Source organism: Nerophis lumbriciformis, linkage group LG26, assembly GCF_033978685.3.
Source record: "Nerophis lumbriciformis linkage group LG26, RoL_Nlum_v2.1, whole genome shotgun sequence".
NCBI lineage: Eukaryota > Metazoa > Chordata > Actinopteri > Syngnathiformes > Syngnathidae > Nerophis > Nerophis lumbriciformis.
The window spans coordinates 5,504,840-5,529,000 of NC_084573.2; the positions used below are offsets into that span (position 1 = coordinate 5,504,840).

The 24,161-nt window shown below is 42.9% G+C and overlaps 1 protein-coding gene across 3 annotated transcripts in view; it reads right to left on the minus strand.

Annotated features, from left to right (window-relative positions):
- LOC140676656 (uncharacterized) overlaps positions 1-24,161 on the minus strand; it is a 310,270-nt gene that overhangs the window by 215,471 nt on the left and 70,638 nt on the right. Inside the window, exons 1-2 of one of the 3 annotated variants that reach the window (XM_072916163.1) lie at positions 13,865-14,255; positions 2,547-4,787 (exon numbers count right to left, since the gene is read on the minus strand). The exons of 1 other annotated variant lie outside the window; for it this stretch is intronic. In XM_072916163.1, the coding sequence (XP_072772264.1) occupies positions 3,040-4,787; positions 13,865-13,967 (1,851 nt within the window). In that variant the 5' untranslated portion in view covers positions 13,968-14,255 and the 3' untranslated portion in view covers positions 2,547-3,039. Of the gene's footprint in view, positions 1-2,546; positions 4,788-13,864; positions 14,256-24,161 lie in introns of those variants that run through there. One more of the 3 variants, XM_072916162.1, reaches the window with a different exon arrangement.

Genomic DNA, 24,161 nt, shown 5'->3' on the forward strand with positions numbered 1-24,161 from the left:
TCTCTTATGCTCAGTGCATTTTTTTCCAAATTAATTTGAGGGAAGTTGTCACCGCCTGGTGCCACCTTGTGGTTTGTGGGGCGGTATAGCTCGGTTGGTAGAGCGGCCGTGCCAGCAACTTCAGGGTTGCAGGTTCGATCCCCGCTTCCGCCATCCTAGTCACTGCAGTTGTGTCCTTGGGCAAGACACTTAACCCACCTGCTCCCAGTGCCACCCACATTGGTTTAAAAATGTAACTTAGATATTGGGTTTCACTATGTAAAGCGCTTTGAGTCACTTGAGAAAAGCGCTATATAAATATAATTCACTTCACTTTGTATTGTCAGTTCACCTCTTTTGGTGCAGTTGTTCTTACATTTCTCCTTCCTCCTAGAGTTGCTGTGTTGCCCTTGTGGGCGGAGTTGTGGGACGTGCACAGCTGCTTCCAATTGACCCTGGTGCTACTTAAGCAGCACCTTGACAGCTGGATGGCACTCGGCGATTCCACTCCACGCCAGTTGATTCTATGCTTCCAGTGTTTTGCTACCTTGGCCATTCCCAGTGCCATCCATCTTGGTGTTGTTTTGTAGTGTGCACGTCTTGTAACTCCAAACCAAGTTGAGTTTATTTTTGTATTTAAGTAGCTTTTGTTCTTTTTCCCACAATGCACTTTTGTCTTCTCTTTTTCGTACCGTCACTTTTTGTTACCTCCTGTTTGGATTGTTTCTGTGAGTAGATTTCCGCAGTAAAATAAGTGTTTTACTCAGCGTCCTGCGCATCCCTGGGTTCCTCTTTACTGTGTTGAACAGAACTCTGACAGAAGGAGTTTCTCCAAAACACAACACCCTTTGGCGGACAAGTTTGTGATTAAAGGCTATACATATCAAATAAAAGGGACAAGTGTTAGAAAAAATGGATGGATGTACAGTAAAGCTCTGTGGGATGATGTACATTATTGACTTTTCCCTAACATTCCAAACTTTCCCATGTTTTCTGAAATTGATCATGTTTAAGGGATTCTTAAAAAAAAGGGGGGGGGGGGGGGACAACAACTTTAAAAAACAATTTTCATGTGTAGTTTTTTAATAAGAAATGTAGATTATTAAAAACAAAACTATCCTTCATAACCTTCCACATATATTGTTGCCATTTTCTCTAATCTACATATTACATGAAGGGACATACATATAAAACAATATTCATATTACAAAAAAAAGTAATAAAGATAATTACCGTATTTTCCGCACTATAAGGCGCACCGGATTATTAGCCGCACCTTCAATGAATTACATATTTCATAACTTTGTCCACCAATAAGCCGCCCCGGATTATAAGCCGCGCCTACGCTGCGCTAAAGGGAATGTCAAAAAAACAGTCAGATAGTTCAGTCAAACTTTAATAATATATTGAAAACCAGCGTTCTAACAACTCTGTCCCAAAATGTACGCAAATATGCAATCACAAACATAGTAAAATTCAAAATGGTGTAGAGCAATAGCAACATAATGTTGCTCGAACGTTAATGTCACAACACACAAAATAAACATAGCGCTCACCTTCTGAAGTTATTCTTCATTCGTAAATCCTTCGAATTCTTCGTCTTCGGTGTCCGAATTGAAAAGTTGCGCAAGCGTGGGATCCAAAAATGGCCGGCTCCGTCTCGTCGAAGTCATCGGATTCAGTGTCGCTGTTGTTGTGCAGCAGTTCTGTGAATCCTGCCTTCCGGAAAGCTCGGACCACAGTTGTGACCGAAATATCTGCCCAGGCATTTACGATCCACTGGCAAATGTTGGCGTATGTCGTCCGGCGCTGTCTGCCCGTCTTAGTGAAGGTGTGTTCGCCTTCGGAGCTGTGTGAAAAAAGCCACCCGGCCTCTTCGCGTAAACTTCCCTTAACCACTCGCTCATCTTTTCTTCATCCATCCATCCCTTCGAGTTAGCTTTTATGATGACGCCGGCTGGAAAGGTCTCTTTTGGCAAGGTCTTCCTTTTGAATATCACCATGGGTGGAAGTTAGCATGGCAAGCTAGAACCACAGTGAAGGATGACTTCTCATTCCCTGTGGTGCGAATATTCACCGTACGTGCTCCCGTTCCACAGTGCGGTTCACAGGAATATCAGTTGCTGTGAAATACGGTAGTAATCCGTGTGCGGATGGAGAGATTGCGTCTTTTCATGAACGGGATCCTTGTCGCTTAGTAGGAGCCATTTTGTGGTCTTTACAGATGTAAACAGGAAATGAAACGTACGGTGATATCCGCGCGTTTTTTCTTCTTCTTCCGGGGGCGGGTGGTTGCTTACAGTAGAAGAAGAAGCGCTTCCTGTTCTATGGGGGCGGGTGCTTTCCTTGGCGGTTGCTTGCGTAGAAGAAGAAGCGCTTCCTGTTCTACCGGGAAAAAAGATGGCGGCTGTTTACAGAAGTTGCGAGATCGAAACTTTATGAAAATGAATCGTAATAAAGCGCACCGGGTTATAAGGCGCACTGTCAGCTTTTGAGAAAAATTGTGGTTTTTAGGTGCGCCTTATAGTGCGGAAAATACGGTAATAGAATTAGATTATTGAGACCCAACAAATGATTCATAAAGTCACACATTTTAAAAGTAAATTATCTTGTATATAAAACAACTGCTCAAATGATGTATAAAGTAAATAATAATATGCTTCCAGAAGTGGTCCAGAAGATGTTTCAGATGTGAACCAGTAAATATGAACTAAGAGGGATTTATGTGTACTCAAAAGCAAAGGTATGAACACATGTAAAACAAATATGTACATCATATAAAGGAGTTCATCTATAACATCATTAAACATTCAAAATAATTTCTAAATATCTCTACACACATAAAATGTATTTGTAACACATTTTTTTATTCTCACCTTTACAGTCAAAGTGTTGTGTTCATTTTTAAATAAAAGTACACAATGTTGTATATTAAAACATGTACTTGACTGATAAAAGCAATAATCTAAAATATCTAATCTATAAATGTTAGAATCTATGTGCTGATTTTGTTAGAAGGTCAACGTTAAGTTTTGACAGTTTATTTCAAATCCTGCATCTTCATTTGCTGCTGCTGTTCTCACCAGCACACTTGTGTTTCTTACACTGGTACATAGAAGAGAATCTTTCACCACACACACTGCAACTCAACACTTTCTCTCCTGTGTGTGTTCTCATGTGTGCTGTAAGAGTGTCTAGGTGACGAAAGCTTTTGTAGCAGCTTGAACAGGAATATGGTTTTTTACCAGAGTGCGTTCTCATGTGATTTTTTAAACTTTGACTTATTATAAAACTTTTACCACATTCTGAGCAGGAAAAAGGTTTTTCTCCAGTGTGTATTCTCATGTGTACTTTCATAAGGCTTCTTCGTATAAAAGCTTTACCACATTCTAAGCAGGAAAAAGGTTTTTCTCCAGTGTGTGTTCTCATGTGTTCTTTTAAACACTGACTTCTTACAAAACCTTTCCCGCAGATTGAACAAGAATTTTTTTTCTCTCCAGTGTGTATTCTCATGTGTGCTTTCAAACTGCTTCTTCGTCCAAAAGCGTTACCACATTCTGAGCAGGTAAAAGGTTTTTCTCCAGTGTGTATTATCATGTGTTCTTTGAAATGTTCCCTTCGTGTAAAATCTGTACCGCAGATTGAACATGAAAAAGGTCTTTCCCCTGTGTGTCTTCTCATGTGTGCTTTGAAATGTTCCCTTTGAATAAAATCTTTACCACAGATTGAACATGAAAAAGGTTTTTCTCCAGTGTGTGTTTTTGTGTGTCGTATCAGATTTCCCTTCTGGGGGAAACCTTTACTACAAATTGAGCACATGAATGGTTTTTCTCCAGTGTGTATTCTCATGTGTTCTTTCAGCATTTGTTTTAGTCTAAAATCTCTACCGCATTCTGAGCAGGTAAAAGGTTTTTCTCCAGTGTGTATTCTCATATGTTCTATCAGCACTCGTTTTAGTCTAAAATCTCTACCGCATTCTGAGCAGGTAAAAGGTTTTTCTCCAGTGTGTATTCTCATATGTTCTATCAGCACTCGTTTTAGACTAAAATCTCTACCGCATTCTGAGCAGGTAAAAGGTTTTTCTCCAGTGTGTATTCCCATGTGTCTTTTCAAATCGTGCTTATGACTAAAATCTTTACCGCAGATTGAACATGAAAAAGGTTTTTCTCCAGTGTGTGTTCTCATGTGACTTTTCAATTTACTAGGAGTTTTAAAAGTTTTGTCACAGTGAGAACATGTGACGTGTGTGTTGTCAGTGTGACATGTCTTATCATCTTTAGAGTCTTCATCATCAGTGTCAGGAGAGTGTGACGTTGTGTCCTCACTATCTGATAGTGGAGCTAAGAGCTTGTCTGCTTGTGATCCTCCACAGTGGTCTCCATCAGCTTCTGTTGTCATGTGTTGAGTTGAGCTGCTGCTTGGAGGCTCCGCCTCTCTCTTCACCTCACTTTCACCAATGACCTCATCACCTTCACTCTTCACAGGGACACCAGTTACTGGCATCTTGGTGACATCAACCTCCTCCAGTCCTTCAAGATGCTCTCCCTGCTGACTGATGCTGTGTTCCTCCTCTTCCTCTTTAATGTGAGGGCTCAGTGGGTCCTCCTCTTCCTCCTTTATGTGAGGGTTCAGTGGATCCACTGTTTCCTCTTTAAAATGGGGTGTCGGTGGGTCCTCCTCTTCCTTTTTAAAATGATGGATCAGTGGGCATTCCTCTTCCTTCTTAATGTGGGAGGGCTGTGGCTCCTCCGTCCGCATCCTGAAGCTCCACTTCTGTTGCTCAGGGTGAAGATGTTCTTCACAGACGTCTGCAAGACAAACACACCATCTCTGCTCAGTCACACAATGCATTCAGTACTTTTACATGCACTTAGGAAAAACAAGTTATCGTATGAACTGTCTTGAAATCTCAGGAATTCACAGGAAAAGAAAAACAAACCAGGACGACATGACTTTTACTATGCATGGACGATATGGTTTAAAATTGATTTTGTGATGTATTATTTCATATAGAATTACTAATAGAAGCATTATAAAACAGGCTACACAGGCTCCTAATTTAGTTGCTGAAAGATGCAGTAAAATATTACATAATTTCCAGTATTATTTTTTCAAATAAAGTAACCAGATATTAACAGTAAATAAACAAGTACAAACCCTGTTTCCATATGAGTTGGGAAATTGTGTTGGATGTAAATATAAACGGAATACAATGATTTGCAAATCATTTTCAACCCATATTCAGTTGAATATGCTACAAAGACAACATATTTGATGTTTAAACTGATAAACATTTTTTTTTTTTGTAAATAATCATTAACTTTAGAATTCGATTCCAGCAACACGTGACAAAAGAAGTTGGGAAAGGTGGCAATAAATACTGATAAAGTTGAGGAATGCTCATCAAACACTTATTTGGAACATCCCAAACGTGCACAGGCAAATTGGGAACAGGTGGGTGCCATGATTGGGTATAAAAGTAGATTCCATGAAATGTTCAGTCATTCACAAACAAGGATGGGGCGAGGGTCACCACTTTGTCAACAAATGCGTGAGCAAATTGTTGAACAGTTTAAGAAAAACCTTTCTCAACCAGCTATTGCAAGGAATTTAGGGATTTCACCATCTACGGTCCGTAATATCATCAAAGGGTTCAGAGAATCTGGAGAAATCACTGCACGTAAGCAGCTAAGCCCGTGACCTTCGATCCCTCAGGCTGTACTGCACCAACAAGCGACATCAGTGTGTAAAGGATATCACCAAATGGGCTCAGGAACACTTCAGAACCCCACTGTCAGTAACTACAGTTGGTCGCTACATCTGTAAGTGCAAGTTAAAACTCTCCTATGCAAGGTGAAAACCGTTTATCAACAACACCCAGAAACGCTGTCAGCTTCGCTGGGCCTGAGCTCATCTAAGATGGACTGATACAAAGTGGAAAAGTGTTCTGTGGTCTGACGAGTCCACATTTCAAATTGTTTTTGGAAACTGTGGACGTCGTGTCCTCCGGACTAAAGAGGAAAAGAACCATCCGGATTGTTATAGGTGCAAAGTGTAAAAGGCAGCATGTGTGATGGTATGGGGGTGTATTAGTGCCCAAGACATGGGTAACTTACACATCTGTGAAGGCGCCATTAATGCTGAAAGGTACATACAGGTTTTGGAGCAACATATGTTGCCATCCAAGCAACGTTACCATGGACGCCCCTGCTTATTTCAGCAAGACAATGCCAAGCCACGTGTTACATCAACGTGGTTTCATAGTAAAAGAGTGCGGGTACTAGAGTGGCCTGCCTGTAGTCCAGACCTGTCTCCCATTGAAAATGTGTGGCGCATTATGATGCCTAAAATAGCACAACGGAGACCCCCGGACTGTTGAACAACTTAAGCTGTACATCAAGCAAGAATGGGAAAGAATTCCACCTGAGAAGCTTCAAAAATGTGTCTCCTCAGTTCCCAAATGTTTACTGAGTGTTGTTAAAAGGAAAGGCCATGTAACACAGTGGTGAACATGACCATTCCCAACTACTTTGGCACGTGTTGCAGCCATGAAATTCTAAGTTAATTATTATTTGCAAAAAAAAAATTAAGTTTATCAGTTTGAACATCAAATATGTTGTCTTTGTAGTGCATTCAATTGAATATGGGTTGAAAATGATTTGCAAATCATTGTATTCCATTTATATTTACATCTAACACAATTTCCCAACTCATGTGGAAACGGGGTTTGTACATTAATAATAATAGTTTCAACAAAATAATACAATTAGAAATGACACAATATGTTACTGCATATGTCAGCTGCCAAATTAGGAGCTTTTGTGACCCGCTTTGAAATTCTTCTATTATCAATCATATACCAAATGATATATCGTGACATATATTGTTATTAGGATATAGATTTGAGGTCATATCGCCCATACCAAACATTGGTTCGCCGAGTCATTTTGTTTGGCCCACCAAATATATTTATTTCTTATATTCTTCAGATGTGTGTGTATGTTTAAAATGTTGTACTACTGTTCTACATCACGTGGAAGTGTCATGTCATGGGGTTGGTGTGCTGTCAACTAAGGGTGTGACGATACGGTCAGCTCACCAAAGGATACTCGATATTGACTTTAGGAGAACGAGACAATATTTTGGTGGTTAACATGATTCTTACACATATGTGTACTTCATGTGTATATGAATGTACTTTCCCTTGTGTGCTTAGTTTTACTGTAACTTCATTGTGGATAATATCTATAAACAACCTCAATTGTTTTTCATCTTTAATTTGAAGGACTGTTTACTTATCTGACAAATTCAAAGGAAACTGCACTTTTTTCAAATGTCGCCTGTCATTCACAATCCTTATGTAAGACATAAGTTTTTAAGTTTTATGAATTCTAATTAGTAAATAAACATGAGCAACAATCAGCTAACATTGGAGTCAATGGGAGCTCCTCTATTAGACCCACAAAGTCCTCCAAATAACCATCCAAAAACTGCCAACAATACTCCATTTACATTTTGTGACCTGAATATTAACCAAGTATTAGCGATATTGTTATTATAAGCGCTAACGTTAAGGACCTACTTTTAGCGGCGCATTGATCACAGAAGTAACTAGCTTATGCTGCTATATTGACATACTGAGCTGCTTTCTCACCTCTAAGATGGTGAAAGCTAATTCTAGATTATAAATCATGCTTCTCACTTATATGGTGAAGGTTGTGGACATAAACCAAGAACTTGGTCAACTTTGACATCCAACTTAGACCTGGAGATGGCAAGAAAGACACGAAAATACGCTCTTTTGCACTCACCCTTTTTTAGCCCTTTGTGAGGATTAATTCTTCATCTAAACGGGAAGATATGAACATCCCATCAGTCGACATCCCAGTGAGAGCAGACATTGTATGCTTAAAATGAGCAAGATATGTAAATATGACATGTTATTAAGAATGTTACTACATTACATATATACTTACAGTGTGTATTTAAAATGTTGATGAAGGTCTTAGGATGTTATTTAGAGCACTTTATAGGCAGAATAGAGCGGCTACCAATGACTCAATTGTTAGCTAACTTTTGCTAAGGTTTATTTTCTATTGAGGATGCATTAACCATCGACCTGCTCAGTGGCCTTGTGGTTAGAGTGTCTGCCCTGAGACTGGAAAGTCGGGAGTTCAAACCCCGGCCGAGTCATACCAAAGACTATAAAAATGGGACCCATTGCCTCCTTGCTTGGCACTCAGCATCAAGGGTTGGGGGTTAAATCACCAAATGATTCCCGAGCGCGGCCTCCGAGGAGCTTTTTAACTACCTCGGCCACCTCAGTCCCAGAAATAGGAGAGCCCACCACAGATTCCCCAGGCTCTGCTTCCTCATAGGAAGATGTGTTGGTGGGATTGAGGAGGTCTTCTAAGTATTCCCTCCACCGATCCACAACAGCCGCAGTAGAGGTCAGCAGCACACCATCCTCACCATACACGGTGTTGACAGTGCACTGCTTCCCCCCCTGAGACGGCGGATAGTGGACCAGAATCGCTTCGAAACCGTCTGGAAGTCGTTTTCCATGGCTTCCCCAAACTCCTCCCATATCCGAGTTTTTGCCTCCGCGACCGCTGAAGCCGCACTTCGCTTGGCCTCTCGGTACCTGTTCGCTGCCTCTGGAGTCCTATGAGCCAAAAGGACCCGATAGGACTCTTTATTCAGCTTGACGGCATCCTTCACTGCTGGTGTACGCCAGCGGGTTCTAGGATTACCGCCACGACAGGCACCAACCACCTTGTGGCCACAGCTCCAATCAGCCACCTCGACAATAGAGGCACGGAACATGGTCCACTCGGACTCAATATCCAGTGATTCCCTCGTGACATGTTTAAAGTTCTTCCGGAGGTGGGAATTGAAACTCTCTCTGACAGGAGACTCTGCTAGGCGTTACCAGCAAACCCTCACAATGCGTTTGGGCCTGCCAGGTCTGTCCGGCATCCTCCCCCACCATCGGAGCCAGCTCACCACCAGGTGGTGATCGGTAGAAATCTCTTCCCCTCTCTTCACCTGAGTGTCCAAAACATGAGGCCGCAAATCCAATGACACAACTACAAAGTCAATCATGGAACTGCGGCCGAGGGTGTCCTGGTGCCAAGTGCACATATGGACACCATTATGTTTGAACATGGTGTTTGTTATGGACAATCCGTGACGAGCACAAAAGTCCAATAACAAAGCACCACTTGGGTTCAGATCCGGGCGGCCATTCTTCCCAAGCACGCCTCTCCAGGTTTCGCTGTCGTTGCCAACATGAGCGTTGAAGTCCCCCAGCAGAACAAGGGAATCACCCGAGGGAGCACTCTCCAGTACTCCCTCAAGGGAATCCAAAAAGAGTGGGTACTCTGAGTTGCTGTGTCGTTGCCAACATGAGCATTGAAGTCCCCCAGTAGAACAAGGGAATCACCCGAGGGAGCACTCTCCAGTACTCCCTCAAGAGAATCCAAAAAGAGTGGGTACTCTGAGTTGCTGTGGTGCGTAAGCACAAACAACAGTCAGGACTCGTCCCCCCACCCAAAGGCGGAGGGACGCTACCCTCTATTTTAAAAAACATCTATGTTGTGCGTGCAATACAACTGTGCTGCTTTTATTTTGAAAAGTGTTATATATGTACGTATGTCCGTGTGTAACCTGTGAGTGCAGGTGCACAGCGACAAGTGATGCCCGGTTACCCCCGAGATGTCAGCTTACGCTAAAAAAAGAAAAGTTGATGACGAATGCCGTGTTTTCAACAAGACATGGACTGCCAAGTATTTCTTTAAAGGTAAAGCCGTGTGCTTAATTTGTGGTACACAGGTTGCTGTGTTTAAAGAATATAATTTGAATCGCCACTCCACGACGAAGCACGAGGAAAAATAGCGGAATCTGTCTGATGAAGATTGCGCAAGGGAGGCTGATGCGTTGATGGTAAAACTGCAAACCCAACAAGGACTTTTTGCCAAATTTCACCCCCCCCCCGAGATGCAGCCGTCAGGACAAGTTTCGCCATTTCTCACAAAATCGGCAGAAATTGTATTGGACTCTGTTACGCTGATATTCCCGGAGAAAAGGGGCACATTTGAGAACGTGTCACTCTCCCGACGCACTGTAACCAGGCAGGTTGAGACCATCGCTGGAAACGTGGAGCTTCAGCTGAAGAACAGAACGGCCGACTTTGACTGTTTTTCGCCGGCTTTGGATGAGAGCTGCGATGTACGTGACACCGCCCAGCTGCTCATCTTCTTACGTGGGATAACTGCAGACTTTCAAATCACGGAGGAGCTGGCAGCCATGCAGTCAATTAAAGGGACAACCACAGGTAATGACTTGTTCACAGAGGTAAATGCGTGTTTGGGCATGTTAGGACTGAAATGGGACAAGCTGGCAGGTGTGACAACAGATGGTTGGATAATTCTGACGGGGAAATACGTTGGACTTTTGTTCGTTGTATTGCGGTATTTCTATAAACTTGTGTGACCAGTCTTCTTGTCGTTGGGTTCTTTCTTGGACCAATATTACCACGCGACACCTTTCCGCTGTGGATTTACAATTGTCTTTTATTTGTGTTTTTTCCTCCCAGTCTCTGATGCTTTTCAGAAGTCTTTATCTCGGTCCTCTTTCTGTGCTTTTCAGCAGCCTGGGTGTCGTGCCTCCACTCCCTGTTAGACAACCCCCTCTCATGCTCTCTGACGCAGCTAATAAAGAGACAGGTGATTAGATAACTCGTTCCAGCTGAGATATCTCCTCACCTGTCAGTTGCTTCACAGCCGGCTCCTGCACACGCCCTGCCCACAGAGAACGCGTGGACCACGCCCCTTCCACATGCCTTCACCGCCAGATTAAGGTCCCCCCCCTGTAGAGGGGCGAGAGAGAAAGTCGGCTACGGCCATCTGCGTCCCCGGCCGGTGGACCACCCGGAAGTTGTAGGGTTGCAACGCAAGGTACCACCGGGTGATCCGTGCGTTGGCATCCTTCATGCGGTGGAGCCATTGGAGTGGTTTGTGGTCCGAGCAGAGACTGAAGGCGCGCCCCAACAGGTAGTACGGGAGGGTCCCGACCGCCCACCGGATGGCGAGGCACTCCCTCTCCACCGTACTGTACCTTTTTCTCCCGGTCCATAACGTACTGAATTTCGTTTTTAGTGGAGCTTGAAACCTCCTCCAAGCTTTCCTTAATTAGGTCCAGCACTCCGCGCGGCCTTCTGCCGTATAATAGCTTGAAAGGCGCAAAGCCTATGGAGGCCTGAGGTACCTCCCGCATCGCAAACATTAGGGGATCCAGCCATTTATCCCAATTTGGTTTGTCCTCGTGCGTGAACTTACGGATCATGGTTTTCAGCATTTTATTTAACCGTTCCACCAGCCCATCTGTTTGTGGGTGGTACACACTGGTGCGGATCGCTTTAATTCCCAGTGACCCGTATAGTTCCTTTAACGTGCGTGGCATAAAGGACGTGCTTTGGTCCGTCAGAATCTCTTTCGGGATTCCGACTCGGGAGATGACCTGAAACAGAGCTTGCGCAACACTCTTGGCAGAGATGGAGCGCAGGGCACTGCTTCGGGATAGCGCGTTGCGTAATCCACCAAGACTAACACAAAGCGATATCTCCTTGTGCTCGGGTGAAATGGTCCGATGAGGTCCATCCCAATTCTCTCGAATGGGACCTCCATGAGCGGTAATGGGCGCAAGGGCGCCTTCGGGATGGCCGCCGGATTCACCAGCTGGCAATCCGGGCAGGCAGCACACCACCGGCGTACGTCTGCCCGGCCAATAGAATCGGACCATGACCCGATTGAGTGTTTTATCGTACCCCATGTGGCCAGACATGGGATTACAATGCGCCGCCTGGAAGATAATTTCCTGGCCGTGTTTTGGCACCAACAACTGGGTGGATTCCTCTCCCGTTTGAGTGTCACGGCTCACTCTGTATAACCTATCTCTAATAATTGAAAAGTGGGGGAATACCCGCGCTTTCCCCGGGCGCACCAGCTGACTGTCGATGTAATCCACCTGGTCCCAGGCCGAGCGCAAAGTTTCATCACGGGACTGCTCAAGGGGAAAATCCTCCGTCGGGTGCCGCCGCAGCATTTCCAGGAAGTGAGCAATGTTGCCTAAAATGCATTACTAAATGAGGGTTTTCAATAATTAAAAAAGAAACGGTAGTACCCAATGTCCAGAATTTTACTGCGGTTTATCATTATACTGTTTACCGTTATATCCCTGATACACACACATATACATATAAACACACATATATATGTATATATGTACATACACATAAAACTGATGTAAGTGTACCACTAGTGGTACGCCAAATATTATTTATTTAAGTACAGTGTTTTATTTTCCTATATTCAAACACAATGTTACTGTTCAAACTCTGTGTACTATTACAGTGGCTAAAATATTGAATATACTTGTTAAATAAAGTTTCTTCCTTGTTTTTAATGAATAATTAAGGCCTAATATGCTACTGTATTTCAATGCTGTTCATGATGGTGGTACTTGGAGATCCAAGTATTTCCTGAGGTGGTCCTTGGCAAAAAAAGTTTGACAACTACTGATGTATTGACATTGTAAACTACATTGGCAGACACAATTTTGTTATACCCAAACGACGTCTGCTCATACATCGCGCTTCCAACGAGGTCCCGTTTTCTCTCTCAAGTTAACAGGAAAAGGAGAAGGCAATATCTGCGTCATTTCATTTTTCTCAAAATACTTTCCACTGTGTTCGTTAGAAAGTTCCACAACTGTTCACGGTATCCCACGCTTGTGCTACAGCACTCATCTCATTGTGCAACATGTGAATGTTTGAAGTGGAACTAAATGTGATCTCTGAAAGGAGTACACGTTATTTCCAAAGCAGGGCCCCCATCCACATATACAATACTACAGTGTTTTTCAACCTTTTTTGAGCCAAGGCACATTTTTTGCGTTGAGAAAATCCAGAGGCACACCACCAGCAGAAATCATAAACTCAGTTGACTATAAAAAGTTGTTGTCGCAATTGTTGGATATGAATTTAAACCATAACCAACCATGCATCACTATAGCTCTTGTCTCAAAGTAGGTGTACTGTCACCACCTGTCACATCACCCTGACTTATTTGGAGTTTTTTGCTGTTTTCCTGTGTGTAGTGTTTTAGTTCTTGTCTTGCGCTCCTATTTTGGTGGCTTTTTCTCTTTTTTTGGTATTTTCCTGTAGCAGTTTCATGTCTTATATTTCCCGCATCTACTTTGTTTTAGCAATCAAGAATATTTCAGCTGTTTTTATCCTTCTTTGTGGGGACATTGTTGATAGTCATGTCATGTTCGGATGTACATTGTGGACGCCGTCATTGCTCCACAGTAAGTCTTTGCTGTCGTCCAGCATTCTGTTTTTGTTTACTTTGTAGCCAGTTCAGTTTTACTTTCGTTCTGCATAGCCTTCCCTAAGCTTCAATGCCCTTTCTTAGCGGCACTCACCTTTTGTTTATTTTTGGTTTAAGCATAAGACACCTTTTTACCTGCCTTTACAAAGCAATTAGCTACCGGCTGCCACCTACTGATATGGAAGAGTATTACACGGTTACTCTGCCGAGCTCCAGACAGCACCGACACTCAACAACAACACATCATTTGCAGACTATAATTACTGGTTTGCAAAAATAAAAACATGTTGATACACATTGTTACACACTGAGAGGAACATCAACCTCTCATAAATATTGTGTGTCTGAAACTGTCTCGTTTTTATGAACAAAATAAAACAATCAGTGCATCATCCTCACATGACAATTCATCTTCCTATAGACAATCTATTCAAGAATAGTGTTAATAATAAATATAAAGTTAGTAAAGATGTGAGAGTAAGAAGTAAACAAACCTGTTCTGTGTAACACAACTTGATGTTTTTCATGTTGTCGCTCCTTCTCCTCTTTTGTTGGACAAAGTTCCTCCTCGTACTCTGCTATCGTTCTTTCGCACATTTTCACACAATCACAACACTTTACACTCACACTTGATCTCTGCTTAGCGATGTGTTTTCATCACTTCCGCCTCTCTTTGTTAGCGGCTAACAAGCTAAGCTAACTAGCAGGCTAAGCTAGCTCGAGAAGCATCAAAGTGCGCTCAGACTAATATAACCGGATGCAAACAGTTATTAACGATGTTTACTCTATTTAATAGAGTGTAATAAAGGACATATATGTGTACATGGACGCACAGATTAAGAACACTGAACTGTGACGACTGCAATAACGTCTTCATCGTCAGACGCCATCTTGCTTTGTCCTCGCCGTGTTTGGTTCGCGCGCAGTGTTGTCAGATCTCACGAGACAAACAAGTAAGAACCCCACTCTTCCAGATCTCGCGAGAGAAACAAGTACACGTCCCACCCCCGGTACAACTATTTCAACATTCTGAAAATAAAAGTAAACTTGTCCATTTTACATTTTCAAAACAAAGACATACAACTTATTTTCGTAAAAATATTCAAATTTTTAACAATGTATTGAAACAACAGTAGCATAAGAATAGAGAATAGAATAGAATAGAATGGACTTCATTGGCGTTGTTAGGCCTATTTTAGGGGGGCTCAAGCCCCCCTAAAATATTCTTAAGCCCCCCTAAATAATTTGCTGTTATATATATATATATATATATATATATATATATATATATATATATATATATATATATATATATATATATATATATATATATATATCATACTTGCCAACCCTCACGGATTTTCCGGGAGACTCCCGAAATTCAGCGCCTCTCCCGAAAACCTCACGGGACAAATTTTCTCCCGAAAAACTCCCGAAATTCAGGCGGAGCTGGAGGCCACGCCCCCTCCAGCTCCATGCGCACCTGAGTGACGTGTTGACAACAACAACAGCGTCTACCATAAAGCAGTTCGTCTGCCATAAACAGCAATGTTGTGACACTTTTAAACAGGACAATACTGCCATCTACTGTACATGCATATGTGACCCACCCATAATGTGTCACATTTTTGTGTTGATTTATTTATTTTATTTTGTGGTTTGAATTCGTTTTTGGAGCTGTCATTACACATTTATCAGTATTCACATTGGTCAGTAGGGGACAGTAGGGCGTTTCTTCCCAATTGAATGCTATCACCTGCAGACCGGAAGTGTCTTGTCATTCTGATGAGCGCGACCAGTCTGTGAACAATTGAAACGTCCTGTGTGCTTTTTCCTCCTGTATAACAGGTTAGTTTTGGTGAATCAACTCACTGAATAATATCCATGTGATCTTTATAAGTTTAAGTACACATTCTGATGGTGGAGCCTAACTCTAAAGTGTTTGTGAGTTGTAGTTTGTATTTGTGAATGAATCCAGTGCACAGCTGCAGTAATCAATACAAAATGGCGACGTGAGTACGCAATGTTTATATAGGAACCTCTGATCCTAATTCAGACTCCCAAATTAGAGCTCCCGTTTTCTTATTGATTTTATAATGTATATTTGTATAATGTGTGTGTTCTGAAATAGTGACAGAAAATAGAACAAGGATGGACAATTCAACCCTTAATTCAACAATGAGTAGATGAGTGTTATGTGTGTGTATATGTGTAATTAAATGAACACTGAAATTCAAGTATTTATTTTATTTATATATATATATATATATATATCTATATATATATATATATATATATATATATATATATATATATATATATAGCTAGAATTCACTGAAAGTCAAGCATTTCTTATATATATATATATATCTTAACCACGCCCCCAGACCACGCCCCCCACCCCCTTACCTCCCGAAATTGGAGGTCTCAAGGTTGGCAAGTATGATATATGTATATATATATATATATATATATATATATATATATATATATACCGGTATATATTTTTTTTTAAATTTTTTTTTTTAACAAATACATGCCGACATATTCATTATAAAGTGGCCCGAATATGAGTTTAAATAAATAATCATATAAACTGTCATTATTCACTCAGTTTCCCCTCACTTCATAGCGTACATCACCAAAAATGATTCCCGGGCGCGGCACCGCTGCTGCCCACTGCTCCCTTCACCTCCCAGGGGGTGAACAAGGGGATGGGTCAAATGCAGAGGACACATTTCACCACACTTAGTGTGTGTGTGTGACAATCATTGGTACTTTAAGGTAGAGAGCCCCTTTAGTGTGTCGGTATCCAATCCATTCCACTTGTTCATATAGAAAATGCCCACATCACTCAAAATCCAGTCCGCATTTTCTCTGCGACCTTGCCTGCGGTCCTTGGACTTGTTCATATAGAAAATGCCCACATCACTCTTGTAGAATCTATATAAAGTAATATACATTAGCCTAATGTTAAAATAATGAAAAAAACATCATTAAATATATGTTTTTTATTGTATCGTTACATTAATAGCTGTTGTATTATTATAGGATGGCTTGTTAAACATTTCATAGGATTTTCAGAGGGAGGAAAAACCAAGACATTTAATATAACATGTTAAATGAATAAATACATAAAAAGAAAAAGAAAAAAAATGGTTAAAAGCCATCGTCCCGGGGAGCATTTCATTTTGTACCCGTGCATTTTTAAAATAATAATAACAGTGAATAATTTCTAAGTATTTGTTAGTATTTTGTGTAGTTTTGTACTCGTGCGCTACGTTCGCTCTCCTGGGGGCTAAGCCCTCCCTGTCCTTAAAAGCTAGTGACGCCCCTGATGGACTTCATTGTCATTATATTTGCATATAACGAGATTAAGGACTCCAATTTAAGGTGCGGTAGTGGAAACAAATATGGATTAAAAATGAATCACATAAGAAGTAATAAAGATAAAATATAAGAATTGAAATAAACAGACTACTATCTAATAAAAACAATAAGCAATCCTGTACAATATACAAAACAATATACAAAATACTGTACAATATACAGAGCAAAACAAGAGTACCGGAGTAATAAAGTAATGACAATCAGTGTCGGACGTATTGCACTCGAAGGGTAATATTGCACAGTAGGGTATTAGGGTAGGATATTATATAGGGGTGAATAATTTATTATAAGTTTGAGTTCAAGATGGTGACAGCTCTGGGAAAGAAGCTGTCTCTGAGCCTGTTTGTTCTGGCTCTGATGCACTTGTAGCGCCTGCCCGGTGGTAGCAGGTCAAACAGGTGGAAGCCAGGGTGCGTGCTGTCATTGGTAATGTTTTTTGCTTTGTTGAGGCAACGGGAGTTGTGTAAATCCTTCAGGGAGGGGAGTGGGTAGCCGATGATTTTTTGTGCAGAGTTTATGACCCTCTGAATCGCCTTTTTGTCTGCTTCAGTGCAGCTGGCGTGCCACACTGTTATGCAGTACGTCAGCAGGCTCTCGACAGCCGAGCGATAGAAGGTCACCTTTAGCTGCTTCTCCAGTCTGTTCTTCCTCAGCACCTTCAGAAAGTGGAGTCTCTGCTGGGCCTTCTGGATGACCGCAGTTGTATTTGGGGTCCAGGAGAGGTCAGCAGATATGAGGGTGACGAGGAACTTGAAAGAACTGACTCTCGCCACCTCCTCACCGTTGATGTAGAGTGCGGCGGGGTCTGCAGTGTTTTTCCTGAAGTCAAAGATGAGTTCCTTGGTTTTTGTGGTGTTCAGTGCCTGGTTATTCACTGAACACCACGCTGATAGTTTCAGGACCTCATCTCTGTATGCAGACTCATACCCCCTGTAATGGGTCCAACCACCGTTGTGTCATCGGCAAATTTGATGATGGTGTTCTCCTGGTGGGCTGGACTACAGTCGTGGATGTAGAGGGATTACAACAAAGGGCTCAGCAAAAAGCCCTGCGGAGAGCCGATGCTGAGTGTGCGGGAGGAGGAGAGATGGGGGCCGAGTTTCACTGTCTGGGGTCGGTTGGTCAGGAAGTCCTTAATCCAAAAACAGGTAGTCCAGCAGTTTGGTGTTAAGGATGTCTGGTATGATTGTATTGAAGGCGGAGCTATAGTCGATGAAAAGCATCCTGTCATAGCTCCCCCGGTGTTCCAGGTGGCTCAGTGCAGAGTGGAGAGCTATGGTTATGGCGTCGTCCGTGGATCTGTTTTCCCGGTCGGCAAACCGTTGTGGGTCTAGAGTGGGGGGGAGGCAGGCTTGGATGCGGTGTAGGACCAGCCTCTCGAAGCACTATATGATGACAGGTGTGAGTGCTACTGGGCGATAGTCAATGAGGTTGTTTGTGGCAGCTTTCTTGGGTACCGGGATAATTGTGGCGGATTTAAGGCACGGTGGGATGAGTGCCTGTGCCAAGGAGAGGTTGAAGAGGACAGTGACAATGTGTGTTCTCCTGGTGGGCTGGACTACAGTCGTGGATGTAGAGGGATTACAAAAAAGGGCTCAGCAAACAGTCCTGTGGAGAGCCGATGCTGAGTGTGCGGGAGGAGGAGAGATGGGGGCAGAGTTTCGCTGTCTGGGGTCGGTTGGTCAGGAAGTCCTTAATCCAAAAACAGGTAGTCCAGCAGTTTGGTGTTAAGGATGTCTGGTATGATTGTATTGAAGGCGGAGCTATAGTCGATGAAAAGCATCCTGTCATAGCTCCCCCGGTGTTCCAGGTGGCTCAGTGCAGAGTGGAGAGCTATGGTTATGGCGTCGTCCGTGGATCTGTTTGCCCGGACGACGTTGTGGGTCTAGAGTGGGGGTGGAGGCAGGCTTGGATGCGGTGTAGGACCAGCCTCTCGAAGCACTATATGATGACAGGTGTGAGTACTACTAGTCAATGAGGTTGTTTGTGGCAGCTTTCTTGGGTGCCGGTATAATTGTGGCGGATTTAAGGCAGGGTGGGATGAGTGCCTGTGCCAAAGAGAGGTTGAAGAGGACAGTGACAATGTAGGAGAGCTGAGAGCATGCTTTGAGCATGCTTTGAGTCTGGACCAGCCGCCTTCCTGGGGTTCACTGCCCTGAGCACCCGTCTGACCTCGTGCTCCTCAAGAGTGAGTGTGGGAGTGCTTGGGGCTGGGGGGAAGGGGGCGGTGAGGCTGTGATTCACCTGCTGGTTCTGTGCGAGCAAAGAAGCAGTTCAGCTCCTCTGCTAGCGATACATCCCAGTCCCCGGTTGTTGCGTCACAGCCTCTGTAGTTGGTGATGTGCTATATGCCCTGCCACATCTGCCGTGGGTTGTTGCTTGAGAGATGGTCTTGGATCCTCTCTTTGTAGTCCGTCTTGGCTTCTTTGAGTCCTCTCTTCAGGTCAGCTCGCGCAGCGCTGTACAGAGCACTGTCACCTGACCTGAAGGCGGTGTCACGGGCATTGAGGAGCATGCGGACCTGGCTTGTCATCCAGGGTTTCTGGTTTGGGTAAACCCGGATGCTTTTTCCACAGTTACATTGCCGATACAGTACTTTATGTAGGATAGTACCGACTCTGTGTGTGTGGGCAGGTCTTGGTCTTCAAAAACATCTCATGCAGTGTGTGCAAAGCAGTCCTGTAGCTGGGGGAGTGCATCCTCAGGCCAAGTTGTAACAGTCTTTGTCACTGCTTTTGTCGCGTTGCGTCGCCTGCCGGGTCCGATAACAATCCACTGAGATTCTGGCGGTCTCACTATCTCGTCCGGTATGTTGTGCAAGCGGTGGAAATTGCTCGAAACAGCTATCCTGTGTAGAAAACCAATGTCCAGCAGGTTTTGACGACGGTCGCGACGGTAGACAGACATAACCAAAACACTATAAAACATACAAACCCCGTTTCCATATGAGTTGGGAAATTGTGCTAGATGTAATTATAAACGGAATACAATGATTTGCAAATCCTTTTCAACCCATATTCAATTGAATGCACTACAAAGACAAGATATTTGATGTTCAAACTCATAAACTTTATTTTTTATTTTTTGCAAATAATAATTAACTTAGAATTTCATGGCTGCAACACGTGCCAAAGTAGTTGGGAAAGGGCATGTTCACCACTGTGTTACATGGCCTTTCCTTTTAACAACACTCAGTAAACATTTGGGAACTGAGGAGACACATTTTTGAAGCTTCTCAGGTGGAATTATTTCCCATTCTTGCTTGATGTACAGCTTAAGTTGTTCAACAGTCCGGGGGTCTCCGTTGTGGTATTTTAGGTTTCATAATGCGCCACACATTCTCAATTGGAGACAGGTCTGGACTACAGGCAGGCCAGTCTAGTACGCGCACTCTTTTACTATGAAGCCACGTTGATGTATCACGTGGCTTGGCATTGTTTTACTGAAATAAGCAGGGGCGTCCATGGTAACGTTGCTTGGAGGGCAACATATGTTGCTCCAAAACCTGTATGTACCTTTCAGCATTAATGGCGCCTTCACAGATGTGTAAGTTACCCATGTCTTGGGCATTAATACACCGCCATACCATCACAGATGCTGGCTTTTCAACTTTGCGCCTATAACAATCCGGATGGTTCTTTTCCTCTTTGGTCCGGAGGACACGACGTCCACAGTTTCCAAAAACAATTTGAAATGTGGACTCGTCAGACCACAGAACACTTTTCCACTTTGTATCAGTCCATCTTAGATGAGCTCAGGCCCAGCCGAGCCGACGGCGTTTCTGGGTGTTGTTGATAAACGGTTTTCGCCTTGCATAGGAGAGTTTTTAACTTGCACTTACAGATGTAGCGACCAACTGTAGTTACTGACAGTGGGTTTCTGAAGTGGTCCTGAGCCCATGTGGTGATATCCTTTACACACTGATGTCGCTTGTTGATGCAGTACAGCCTGAGGGATCGAAGGTCACGGGCTTAGCTGCTTACGTGCAGTGATTTCTCCAGATTCTCTGAACCCTTTGATGATATTACGGACCTTAGATGGTGAAATCCCTAAATTCCTTGCAATAGCTGGTTGAGAAAGGTTTTTCTTAAACTGTTCAAAAATTTGCTCACGCATTTCTTGACAAAATGGTGACCCTCGCCCCATCCTTGTTTGTGAATGGCTGAGCATATCATGGAATCTACTTTAATACCCAATCATGGCACCCACCTGTTCCCAATTTGCCTGTTCACCTGTGGGATGTTCCAAATAAGTGTTTGATGAGCATTCCTCAACTTTATCAGTATTTATTGCCACCTTTCCCAACTTCTTTGTCACGTGTTGCTGGCATCAAATTCTAAAGTTAATGATTATTTGTAAAAAAAAAAATGTTTATCAGTTTGAACATCAAATATGTTGTCTTTGTAGCATATTCAACTGAATATGGGTTGAAAATGATTTGCAAATCATTGTATTCCGTTTATATTTACATCTAACACAATTTCCCAACTCATATGGAAACGGGGTTTGTAAAAGGAAGCACCGAACGTGGGAGTTGTAAGCCGCTTTTGTTAATAGTAATTTGTATTCCGAAGTCCAAATTAACGCCTCTTCCCTATGAGGAGTGATCCAGCCCACCTGGGAATATCAAACTAAGGGGCCTTATCTTATTATGTGCTCAAACTGAAATACTACTATTTACTTAAACTTGGTCGTTCGCTTTCTCCAAGGTGAATATAAACCTTCACCATAAGCAAAACATAATATGAGTTAATTAATTCACTTCAGCATCTAATGGTGCATCACAATTGGTGTTTTGTAGGAAGAATGTTGTTCCTGTTTTGCGTGGGCCTCGGGTGTCCTCACCCAGCCAGTCTCTGGTAAACAATGTCCCATCATGCTGACATCCACTGAATGTGAGGGCTCATAAAACACCACATAAACATACATACGCCAGCCCCTGGGGTCCACTTCCCAAGGATGCTGAGTGTCTCCTATCTTGGGGAGTTGTGAAGAAGTTGTAACGGACAGGACACTGACGGCCAAGTGGGGGATTTGATTGATTGATTGGTTGATTGAGAAGTTTATTGACATCTTAAAGAATTTAATCCATGCAATGCTTTAAAAAGGCAAATGGATGGCACAAAAAGCCAAAAGGCTTGTTTCCATTGTGGTCCATTAAGTCAGTATTTTGGTGAGCAACAGGGCCCCAAAATTGTAAACGGACTGACACTGTGTAAGAGAGACATGGCACCATCTGTGCCCTAATTGATACGATGACATTCAGCAATTTTTTAAAGTCCAACTTTAATTTCAGCTACGCCTTCTTCTCGCTAACAATGACGCCAAAATAATGCCAAAATAATGCCGTCAGAACTAATAAATAAGAAAAACAGAACTTACAATTAGTTTGATATCAAATAAAAGAAAACACATTGATTTCACATACATTATCATACCTCACTGGCCTCACAAACTCAGAGGGAATAAAGTTTATTTTCAAGCCAAGACTCCATTAACCTCTCACATCGAATGCTTGCTGTCTCATGCTGCTTCCCTTATTCCGTCACATATCAATCGTCCCCCCAACAATGTGACCAAACCGGAACAAAAAATATGTTCCTCTCCAATTGACATGGGTTTTTGTAACAAAAATAAGGTTAACATATACTTGCATGAATTAACCAAAGGAAATACATTTCTAATCACATTAAATGTAAATATGAACTTATATTTATACATTGTATTTATTTACTCTAACCAACTATGAAATTATATAACATACAGATGTGATGGGACACAAGTAGGGGATTTTATTTTTTAATGTTTCATTGCCATGCATGTCTTATTGTTTTTATTGCTGTGGATTTTAATTGCATGTTTTTACACTTTAGAATTTGATTGTCTTTTTAATTGCATGTTTTTACTCCTTGTGGACTTTGCTGGCATTTTAAGACGTTGCCCCTTTTAGCTTGTTGCCCCTGACAACCAAAGTGCCAATCGAACGGCGCCTAAAATCAGACGCACCTGTGGAGCATTAGGACTTCACACATTTAAAGGAGGGAGGAACAGAAGGAAGGGGAACCGGAGAGTATCGACAGGCTTTGCCAAGAGCGTCCGGGTGGACGCCCGCAGGCTGGGAAGGAATCCAGGACTACGCAGCAGACCCCGCAAGCTACCGGAGTGAACCCCAAGAAGCCCACAACACGCAGGGGCAGAAGAAACTCTGCCTCCGAAGTAAGTGTCGTGGATTGTGGATCTGTGGGGGTGATCAATTGCCTTTGGCTGTGGGCTTGCGGGCTCGGGCGTTGTACGCTGGCTGTGTGGTCCTGTGGGCAGGAGCGGTCGGGACCCAGAGAGCTGCGGTGACTCCTGGGAGCGACCAAGAGGCGGGGAGAGACGGGACGCGTACGGCCACGTAGGTCCCACCAGAGACTGGTGAGGAGAGTGGGCGTACTCAATATTTCTACGCTGAACTACAGCAGAGCCTTGCGTGTAAGTGTGACGTCAGCCCTGAGAGTGTCTCCGTGTTTTTAGATTATTTTATCCCCGTGGCCTGCCTCCGATTTAATTTGTGTGCAGGAGGACACCGTGGAAGTGAGCAGAGCCATGCCTGTCGTGGCTGTACCCTCACCTATATTATTGTTTACCAAATGGTATTTTTAGTGTTATCAACTTGACTGTATTTTTAATTTGTATTGAATAAATTGTAAATGAGCATCATTATCTTTCCTTATTTTGGGACGGTTGCAGGGCCGGCCCGTGGCATAGGCCGTATAGGCAAATGCTAAGGGCGCCGTCCATGAGGGGGCGCCACGCCAGTGCCACAAATGTTGGAGAAAAAAAAAGAAAAGAAAAAAAGTTGGTACTATTATTTCTAAATACAAAAAATAATCCCACGTTAATTAAAATGCAAAGTAAAGCCTATTTAATAGAAATATTATTTGTTACAACATTACGCCCCCTCTCCCCCCGCACGGTGCGCCCCCTCCCTTCCCGTATCATGACTCTTTTTGGACGTCACCACATCAAAAAATCAACACAAGATGTCAAAACGGCCAAAACTGTCAGGTGCCCAGGGAAGAAAAAAGAGAAAAGAAGAGGAGGAGAAACGAGAAAAGACAGAGGTAATAGGTAGGTGAGCCGAACATGAAATTATTTGTCTGTTACAGAATGTGATAGTAACCCGGCTTTTTAGCATTAAGCTAATGTCACATGATTCGGCAATTGCCAATCAATAAATAGCTAGTTCTGTTTTAACGTCGGGTTAATATTGTGGAGGGGCTAAATTGTTATGGAAAATAATAATGTAACGTTAGGTAATTACAGTACTCCCACCTTACATTTTTCAGGGACATTTGTATTAGATCTTGTAAGCAGCTGTTTTTTGTTTACATTGTTATTGCCTTCTGGTTAGCTATG